The following is a 10,821-nucleotide window of genomic DNA, read 5'->3' on the forward strand; positions in this document are numbered from 1 at the left end:
TTATCCAATTTTAAGAAAACTTGTTAAATTTTTTTTTTTAAATGTATTTTGATTCAATAATGTTTTGAAATTAATACATCATCAATCACACAATTATTATGTTTTTGAAATCAATACATCATCAAGCACACACTTATTTATATTTGATCTTATGTTTTTTATAAAATTATTTTTTCCTCATTATTATTCATCAATTATGTATTTTAATGTCTAACTTTTTAATATTATTATCTATCAACTCCTTTAATTTAATATCTATTTTGTTCAATAATGGAGGTCACTTTTGGAAAGATCTAAGCGACAATGGAGGTAAAAGATCCAAGTGACCATACGGTGTCATAATAATTTTTTGACCATGAACTTTCCCGTGAGATCATAGGGTCTCATGATAATTTCTTGACCATGAATTTTCTCCACGATGTTCGAAGGCCAAATTTAAACACGCTGGCGGTTCTACTCAACATTATCCAAAATTAAATATAACTCAACTACTCCACAAAACTGAACTTGCAGACTTCTAGACAACTGCAAATGACGAGATGTGTACGCAACTATAGAAGCTTCTTTGCCCGAGACTGACAGTGACATTGTGCGGACTTGCGTCTGCACGCAAATCACAACCGTTCCATCGAATTGAATTGCATCAGAGAACATGCAAATTTTTTCTTTATTAAATTATTTTCATTAATAATTTTATATATATTTTAGAAATAAATCAAAGCATAATATTTTATAATCATGATTGTCATGATTATTTTTTTTAAATTGGAAAATTTTATCATAATACAGTTTGTCAAAGTAATAGTAGATAGTTATTATCGATTGTTATCAATAATCCTCAAACTAATAGTTAGATAGTCATCACTAATTACTAGTAGAAAATGCAACTTAAATCATCACTGTTATTTAAGGAAAACTATATTACTTGAAATTAATGAATACAAGTTGAGTTATCTTGTTCAAAAAATATTACACCACCTAAAATTACTCCATAAATTACGTCACTGTTATTAAAAAAATACTATACTACCTAAAATAAACAGATACAAGTTGAGTTAAAACTGTTATTCAAAAAAAACTACACCACTTTAAATTACCTCATAAATTACATATTAAACTCATCAAACTACTGGTATATATATATATATATATATTGATTGTCATGATTATTTTTTTTAAATTGGAAAATTTTATCATAATACAGTTTGTCAAAGTAATAGTAGATAGTTATCATTGATTGCTATCAATAATCCTTAAACCAACAGTTAGATAACCATCAATAATCTTCAAACCAACAATTAGATAACCATCACTAATTACTAATAGAAAATGCAACTTAAATCATCACTGTTATTTAAAAAAAAACTATACTACCTGAAATCAACGGATACAAGTTGAGTTATGGTTGTTATTCAAAAAATACTACACCTAAAATTACTCCATAAATTATATCACTATATCACTGTTATTAAAAAATACTATACTACCTAAAATAAAGCCATACAAGTTGAGTTAAAACTGTTATTAAAAAAACTACACCACCTCAAATTACCTCATAAATTACATATTAAATTCATCAAACTACTGGTAGGTATATATATATATATATATATATATATATATTATTTTTTAGTTTAATGAAAATATTACTTTAATTATATCCGGTATGTATGGTGTAAATCCGGCCACAAAACAGTCGACCATTGGTCCAATTGGAAACGTGTCGCGTCGCTCATGGATCGAAACTCTTGGGCGCCATTAACAACCCATGTTAGATGATGCAGAGCAAACCCTAACTGACCGCCTTCAAAATAAAGCGATGCTTTCACTATTTATCGTCTGGAAAAGATCTAGATCTCCGATTTTCTTGTCTTACGATGCTCAAGTCTTATCGTGCTGCGCTTCCTCTGAGACATGGTTTGCTTTCGATGCTTTCATTATTTGTAATCCGGAAGATCTAATTTCTGATTTTTCTTGTCTCTAAACGGCTTTTCTGTACAATCCGATCCTCATGTCTTATCATGGTTTGTTTTTTCTAAGACAGGCCTTGCTTTTTCCATAGAAAATGGGCAGCGGCTGTTGTTCGGTAGATGCAAGCTGTTCGATTTTGACTTCAACTTAGAATCGTAATTACCAAGGGTTCGAGACTCCTGGCTGCACGCTTTCTTGGAAAAAAAAAAGGGGCTCTTTTTTTTTTTTTGACTTAAAAGAAGCCCTGTGAGATGTGCGTTTGCAGGGGCAGAAGAACATGGCTAGGGAACAGCAAGAGATGTTGAGTCTAGAGGAACGAGCTGCAGAAAAGAAGCCAGGCACGGTGTCGGATCCACAAAAGAAAAATAATGGCCAGAAAGCTGGTGCCTCTAAGAATCCAGATATCGCATTGTTCAAACTTTTCAAGTATGCCGATTTAACAGATAAGTGGCTTATGGTACTCGGAACCATAGGAACCATTGCAGATGGAGTTGCCACGCCTGCGACGATGGTTATCATGAGCAGTTTGATGGACGCAATAGGAAAGGGTCCATCGGGCATTAATTTCATTCATGTGATCATCACGGTAATTCTCGTATCCTTCAACCCTCTGAAACGCTATAAAAGCCAGGATCTTGTATAGTGATTAATGACTGGGTGTTGTTAAATTGTGCAGTATGCTTTGCGTCTAGTGTATTTGTCGATCGGTGTGATGTTCGCTGCGTTTCTTGGTGGGTATAGCTGCTGCTTTTTGCTTTCGCCCTTTCGCCCATTCCTGAGTGTTTATGAATTCAAGGGTTCTTGTTTAAATGATGTTGCTTTGCTTTGTATAATCAGAGGCGTTCTGTTGGGCGAGAACCGGTGAAAGGCAAGCATCTAGGATGCGAATAATGTATTTGAAAGCGGTATTGAGGCAAGACGAAGGATTCTTTGACACTGAAGGAACTACCACATCAGAAGTGGTTACCAGCGTTTCTAATGATACTCTCATTATACAGGACGTTTTCGCTGAAAAGGTATGATCTTGATTACTCTATCCTCTCATCTAATTTAACATTGCTCCGGATCTTCGTTGAGTTTTCCAATTCTGATGCTAATATTGTCCATCTTCAGCTACCCATCTTCATCATGAATATGTCTCTGTTCGTCGGCAGTTATTTTGTGGCATTCTACTTGACATGGAGACTCGCAATAGTGTCATTCCCTTTCATTATCTTGCTGATGGTTCCAGGAATTTTGTATGGGCGGATTCTGGGGGAGACTTCTAAGAAGCTTAATGCAGCCTATAATGTAGCTGGGAATATCGCAGAGCAAGCTCTGTCATCGATTCGAACGGTCTTTTCTTTCGTTGGAGAGGAAAGAACAATGGCCAAGTTCTCCGATGCACTTAATGGAACTGTAGAGCTTGGGCTTAAACAAGGTCTTGTCAAAGGCTTGGCAATAGGAAGCGGGGGAGTGTCATTCGGTATCTGGGCCTTCAACTCGTGGTATGGTAGCAGATTGGTCATGTATCATGGCGCATCAGGAGGAAAGATATTCGTGACTTCAGTTTCTTTACTTATGGGTGGCTTGTAAGTTTTCTTTCTCTGAATTTTTCTCTTTTCATTGGTTCTGTAATTTCAGATCTTGCTGAACAGCAAATTTACCCCATTTTCCGAAGGATTTCAACAAAATTTCTGGAATAATTGATGTGTTTGCAGAGGTCTAGGGACTGCGCTTCCGAATGTCAGAAACTTTTCAGAAGCACGGGTTGCTGGTAAACGCATCTTTGATATGATTGATAGAGATCCCGCCATTGATTCGGATAATCTAGAAGGAGAAATATTGCAGGAGGTTAGCGGTGAAGTTGAATTTAGAAATGTTGAGTTTGCATATCCATCTCGGCCAGACACCAAGATATTTCGCAGTTTCTGTCTAACCATTCCCGCAAGTAAGACCGTTGCGTTGGTGGGAGGAAGTGGGTCAGGCAAGTCTACGGCTGTGGCGTTGATAGAGAGATTTTATGATCCCCAGGCAGGAGAGATTGTTCTTGATGGAGTGAACATTAAAGCTCTGCAGTTGAAATGGTTGCGTTCACAAATTGGATTAGTAAGTCAAGAACCAGCACTCTTTGCTACATCGATCAAGGAGAACATCTTGTTCGGAAAGGAAGGAGCCAGCATTGACCAAGTAATTTCTGCCGCCAAAGCTTCCAATGCTCACAATTTCATCAGTCAACTACCAGATGGTTATGACACACAGGTAAGATTACGGTTTTTTTTTCATCTCTATCTCTAGAAAGTGCAGTCGATTTCACAAGTTTTCTTTGATTTGGGGATTGCAGGTGGGGGAGCGTGGAGTGCAGATGTCGGGAGGGCAAAAGCAACGTATAGCCATTGCTAGAGCTATGCTCAGAGATCCTCGTCTACTTCTTCTTGACGAGGCTACTAGTGCTCTGGATGCGGAATCCGAGAAGATCGTTCAGGATGCTCTAGACCAAGCTTCAGTCGGGCGCACAACAGTTATTGTTGCTCATCGCCTCTCCACCATCCGTAACGCGGACACGATTGCAGTGGTTCAAGCGGGTCAGGTGATAGAGACAGGTTCGCATGAAGATCTGATATATAAACCCAACGGAGCATACGCTACTTTGGTGCAACTGCAACAGGCCGCAGCAGATAATCCAGATGAGACAGCCGAAGGAGACAATATCCGACCCTCGTCTTTGAGAGCGAAGAGCTCTGGGTTATATAGTAGATCCAGTTCGAACACGTCGGCAACAGGCCACGAAGAAAGAACCTATGAAGATAAAGCTCCTGCCGCCCCTTCATTCCGTCGACTGCTTCTTTTAAATTCTCCGGAGTGGAAGGAAGCCGTATTAGGCTGTTTGGGAGCCTTGGGTTATGGGGCAGTTCATCCTGTTTATTCCTTGTTCATGGGGAGCGTGATATCAGTATTTTTCCTCCATGACCATGATGAGATCAAATCCAAAATCAAAGAATACGCCACCATTTTTGTGGGCTTGACAGTAGTATCGTTCATAGTAAATCTATTGCAACATTACAACTTCGGAGCCATGGGGGAATATCTTACGAAAAGGATTCGTGAGCGGATGCTTTCCAAGATTCTGACTTTCGAGGTTGGGTGGTTCGATAAGGACGAGAATTCCAGCGGAGCAGTGTGCTCGAGACTCGCGACAGAGGCTAATGTGGCAAGTATCTGACATTAAAATTTAAATGTTTGAAGCGAATATGTGATCGTGATAAAATTTTGTGACAATTTGAAAGTTTTAATCTCTTATTTGTGATACAGGTGAGGTCTCTGGTGGGAGATCGTATATCGTTACTTGTACAAACTGTATCCGCTGTGACGATCGCCTTCACAATGGGTTTGGTTATAGCATGGCGTCTTGCAATTGTAATAATCGCAGCGCAACCTCTGGTAATATTATGTTTCTACACCAAAAAGGTTATGCTCAAGACCATGTCTCAGAAGGCTCAGAAAGCTCAAGATCAGGGTAGTCAGCTTGCGGCAGAGGCTGTGGCTAACCATCGTACTATCAGTGCCTTCTCTTCACAGGAAAAGATTCTCCGGCTCTTCGAAAAGACTCAAGAAGGCCCTCGGAGAGACAACATCAAACAATCTTTGTTTGCGGGAGTCGTCCTGGGACTTTCACAATGCATCAATATATGCAATACGGCTCTGGATTTTTGGTATGGAGGGCACCTTGTTTATAAAGGGTATATCAGCTCTAAAGATCTTTTTCAAACTTTCTTCATTCTGATGAGCACAGGGAAAGTGCTAGCAGACGCAGGGAGTATGAGCAGCGACATCGCTAGAGGCTCTGATACAGTGAAGTCTGTGTTCGGCATCCTGGACAGAGAGAGCCGCATAAACCCAGACGATGAGAAGGGCGAGATCGCGGATAAGATAGAAGGAAACATGGACGTGAGAAACGTGGACTTCGCTTACCCAGCTCGCCCCGATGTGATCATCTTCAAGAACTTCTGCTTAAGAATAAAGGCAGGCACCAGCATGGCACTTGTAGGACAGAGCGGATCAGGAAAGTCCACCATCATTGGATTAATCGAAAGATTCTACGACCCATTAAAAGGGGTGGTGAAAATCGATGGCAGGGACATCAGGACGTTCAATCTGAGGAGTCTGAGAAAGCATATAGCTCTGGTCGGTCAGGAACCCACCCTATTTGGAGGAAGCATTCGAGAAAACATTCTCTACGGAAAAGAGAATGCAACCGAAGTGGAGATGATCGAAGCTGCCAAGGCTGCAAATGCTCACGACTTCATCAGGTGAATACTGCAATTGTTCAATTCAAATAGAATGTTGATGCAATAAATTAAGATTTATTGAATCAGACCAGTGAAATTAACTTGGATTTGTGCAGCTCTTTGGAGGATGGATACGAAACAAACTGCGGGGACAGAGGAGTTCAATTATCTGGAGGACAAAAGCAGCGGATTGCAATAGCGAGGGCTATAATAAAGAATCCGAGCATATTACTGCTGGACGAGGCAACAAGCGCATTGGACAGCCAGTCGGAGAAGATTGTTCAAGAGGCGCTGGACAGAATAATGGTGGGGAGAACGAGCATTGTGATAGCTCATCGACTCACCACCATTCAGAATGCAGATTCGATTGCCGTGATTCAAGAAGGGAAAGTGATTGAGCAGGGAAGTCATTCTTATCTGATGAGCAAAGGAGAAGGCAATCCCTATTACTCTCTCGTCAACATGCAACGAACACACCCCCACTAAATTCAGATCTCCTTTCCTAAAAAAGATTCACATGTCCACGCCCTGAACTAAAGTCGGATGTTCTCTGCTTATCTGTAACTAAATTGATTACTGCGTTTACTGACATACTGTTAACTGTCAGAAAATAAATTTGTCAATGGGCAGAGATCATGTCAAAGGCAGTGGGCATGGAGAAGCGACAATATAGCTAGATGTTAGTACAAACTTGACATGAAGAAACCAAAAAATGAACTCCTGGTTTATGTCAACCAGAATATGAACTCCTGGTTTCTTCCAAGTTCCTAGACGTAGCTCTCTGGTGGATCCACCCTGTCAAAATCGAACTAGGTTAGTTACTTCAGCGAGTTTACTCCCCGATGACAACCTAAAAAGTCGATGAGTACGGAAAGTATTGCCAGGAATATATTTCTTTTTTATGGAATATATGGAATATATTTCTTTATATTGAATTTTATACGAGGAGTTTTATAAAAAGTCGATGAGTAGTGAAAGTATCGCCAGCAGTATATTTCTTTTTTATGGAATATGTTTTTTTCATTGAATCTTATACGAGTTTTATTAGATTTGAAATTGTTTATTTTTTTTTATTTTTTTTATTTGAAATTTATTCATATTTTTTTAAGAGTAAAAATAATTTTTTATAAATTTGGTAGGATTATATTTTTATCATATTTAAATTTTTATCTCAATAAAGAGTTAAGACAAGATTTGAAAGTTTGATAGGATTACTTTGTAAGTATGTTTAAATTTTCATTTTAGTGAAAAAATAAAATAAGATCTAATTCTAAAACTTTCAGTTAAGTGAGATTTCATTTTTATGACCATTATCAAATAAACTATTCCAAACTGATGAATATATTATTACATTTTTAAATACATAATTAATTAAATTTATTTTAAATAATTACTTATTACCTTTTAAAATATATAATTAATTAAATTTATTTTGAATAATTAAGATTTTTTTCTCTTAAATTTAGTTTTCATATTAAATTTATATAAATTTTAAATTTTCTGGTTAAACGACCCTACGCGATAAAAAAAATATTTATTTGACTTGATCTTAAATAATATAACATTACAATAAAAATAATAATATATATAAAGATATGGAGTAAGTTGAAACATAACACAATAAATTAAACCAATTGTCACCATCCTCATATGAATATGTGCTGTCAACCTCTAGTATAAAAATTATGTAGAAATAATATCCATGCCGCCAATAACAGATGGACGAATATTGTAAGTCAATACGCAGATTTTTCCGTGACAGGAGATATATTATTATTATAATACATGTTTGGCATGTTTATCTAAGTTTCACAGCTTTATAATCTGATTGTAATCATCAGATTGAGCTGCTCTTCCATGTCAAATTTATAATTAAAAAGAAATTGGTAAATACACACGCCAAGTCCAACCAGTAGTCTACAACTATGTGCAGGTTTTACATGAATGCTTATTTTAATGGAAAACCTAATTAGCACATTCATTCAAATTTCATAATGTGCTGTCGCGTTTACATTGGAACTTTATTTATATCGAAACTATATTTAAAGACGTAGCTCATAAGTACATATGCTAGCCCATGTGAAAAGAATAAATGTTGAAAATCTAGCCCAGTAAGTGTATAATATTATTTTATAAGTCCTCCACATAAACAGAGTCATTCTAGAGTTCTTCACATGAAGGGTTCACACGTACTAAATTGTTACGACAATTTGTAATGGAGTCGTCTATTTAGGAGTCTAGTGGGGTTGAGGAATGGTTTTGATGGTCAAAAATGATTGGAATTTGGATAAAAAATATTTAATTTTTTTTAAAATTGTTTTTAAATTTGGTGGTTGAAATAAATTTAATATCATCAAAAAATTTTAAAACACTTAAAATTATAAATTTTAATAGTTTTTATTTATATTTATAAAAATCTCTACGAACTTTTTTTAAAATATAACTTGAATTTCCATAATTTTCAAGACAAAAAATATAATCCTTACACTATGGTGTAATTTTGTTAATTGGGAAGGGAATCTCATTTCCGATGTGCATCGAAATTGTTCTCATAATCATTAGACTATGGTGTAATTTTGTTAATTGGGAAGGGAATCTCATTTTCGACGCGCATCGAAATTGAATTGTTCTCATAATCATTAGACTATGGTGTAATTTTGTTAATTGGGAAGGGAATCTCATTTTCAACGCACATCGAAATTGTTCTCATTTTTGGCGTGGGTACCTGAATTTCCATAATTTTCAAGACAAAAAACATAATCGTTAGAATATGGTGTAATTTTGTTAATTGGAGAGGGAATCTCATTTTCGATGTGCATCGAAATCGTTCTCATTTTTGGCGTCGGTAGACTACGCCAATTTATATTAGTATCCTTAAATGCTATGGTAACCAAACGTTATGTTTGGGTTTTTTTCTAGAAAACATCCAAAAACGACATCTCATATGGTGTTGTTTTTAGTGAGATTTGTTGGAAGTTTTTCTGGTGGGTTTTTCCGGTCAAATTTCTCTAAAATCCGGCAGCGATTTATTGAAATCGCAAGTTTGATAGGTAATTTGTGCACAATCAAACCGTCCTAGGGGTTTTTCAGGGTGCTAAATCCAAATATGCAGTTAAAAAACCATTTTAAATAATACAAATCAAGATTTAACCTCAATTTTTTCAGCCGTCTTCTATCACTGGAATCTCCAAAATGTTGCACTAAAGACAACTCCATATCATATTGTGTTTGATGGCTGATCAAAGATATTTGAATTTTGTGTTTTTTATGTTTGAAAACATCCAAAAACGGCAATTCGTATTGTGTTTGATGGCTGGTCAAAGATATTTGAATTTTATGTTTTCTTATTTTTCCTAATTCGTGTATTATTTTCTAATTTCTATAATTTTTAATTATTTGGAAAATATTATATTTTTTAATTTATAAAATTTAATAGAGTTGTTTTTAGTGTGATTTTTAGATTTTTCGGTGTTGGATTAGGCTTAAAAATTTGAGGTGAAATATTGATTTGCCTTATTTAAACTCGTTTCTGATTGTATATATGGATTCAACACCCTGAAAACTTCTAGGGCAGTTGGATTGTGGAGAGGTTACCCATCAAACGTGTGATTTCAATAAATTCTTTCCGGATTTTAGAGAATTTTTAATTTCTATAATTTTTAATTATTTGGAAAACATTATATTTTTTAATTTATAAAATTTAATGGATTTGTTTTTAGTGCCACTTTTTGGGATCCGGCTTAAAATTTTGAGGTGAAATATTGATTTGTGTTATTTAAACTGTTTTTTTATTGTATATGTGGATTTAGCACCCTGAAAAACCCCTAGGGCACTTGGATTGTGCAGGGTTACCCATCAAACATGTGATTTCAATAAATTCCCGCCGGATTTTAGAGAAATTAGACCGGGAAAACCCACCCGGAAAACTTCCAAAAAATGGCACTAAAGACAACTTGAAATTTAATTCTAATTATTTGGAAAAGGTTATATTTTATGATTCATAAATTTTATTTTTTAAATATTAATATATCATTTTTATATTTTTCATACTTATTAAAAAGTTAAATAAAATTATAAAAATATCATTTAGCTTTTTACATTGAAACCAAGGTAGAATCTATCTTAGTGATCATCTACTCTTAGATTCTTATCACAATTGGCCAAATATGTCCCTAATCACTAAATACAATGTAAAGAAATATCTTATGGGATAGTTTTACAATTGGCTCTCTCTCAGCGTTTCCTATGGGATAGTTTTACAATTGTCTCCCTCTCTCAACCTTTCCTAATGAGATTTTAACGTTAAACTTAACAAGGATGGGATAGTTTTACAATTGTCTCCCTCTCTCAACCTTTCCTAATGAGATTTTAACATTAAACTTAACAAGGATGAAACCAGTAGAAACAAATTCGTATACACCTCATGGGTTGCTCGTTTAAATTCTAAAAGTGATGTGATCTAATTGTCGAGACTCGAGGATTCAATATTATTGAACCACAACTTATGTGATTCATCATGGTTTTTCTATACATTCAAATCCTTTGGGTTATTGAATTCCAAGAGGATGAATGAGACATAGCA

At 35.6% G+C, this 10,821-nt stretch overlaps 1 protein-coding gene across 1 annotated transcript; it reads left to right on the plus strand.

Annotated features, from left to right (window-relative positions):
* Positions 1–1,752: 1,752 nt before the first annotated feature.
* Positions 1,753–7,167, plus strand: LOC149207161 (ABC transporter B family member 15-like). The gene is made up of 9 exons (XM_089395666.1): positions 1,753–1,917; positions 2,045–2,557; positions 2,648–2,702; positions 2,809–2,987; positions 3,085–3,542; positions 3,672–4,212; positions 4,295–5,161; positions 5,263–6,260; positions 6,356–7,167. Exons 2-9 carry the CDS (start codon positions 2,249–2,251, stop codon positions 6,723–6,725), a joined length of 3,777 nt encoding a protein of 1,258 aa, XP_089251792.1. The 5' UTR covers positions 1,753–1,917; positions 2,045–2,248; the 3' UTR covers positions 6,726–7,167.
* The last annotated feature ends 3,654 nt before the right edge of the window (positions 7,168–10,821 follow it).

The sequence above is a fragment of the Pinus tabuliformis genome, chromosome 1_2, assembly GCF_031772625.1.
Source record: "Pinus tabuliformis cultivar Carrire ecotype Pingquan chromosome 1_2, CPIR1, whole genome shotgun sequence".
Classification (NCBI taxonomy): domain Eukaryota; kingdom Viridiplantae; phylum Streptophyta; class Pinopsida; order Pinales; family Pinaceae; genus Pinus; species Pinus tabuliformis.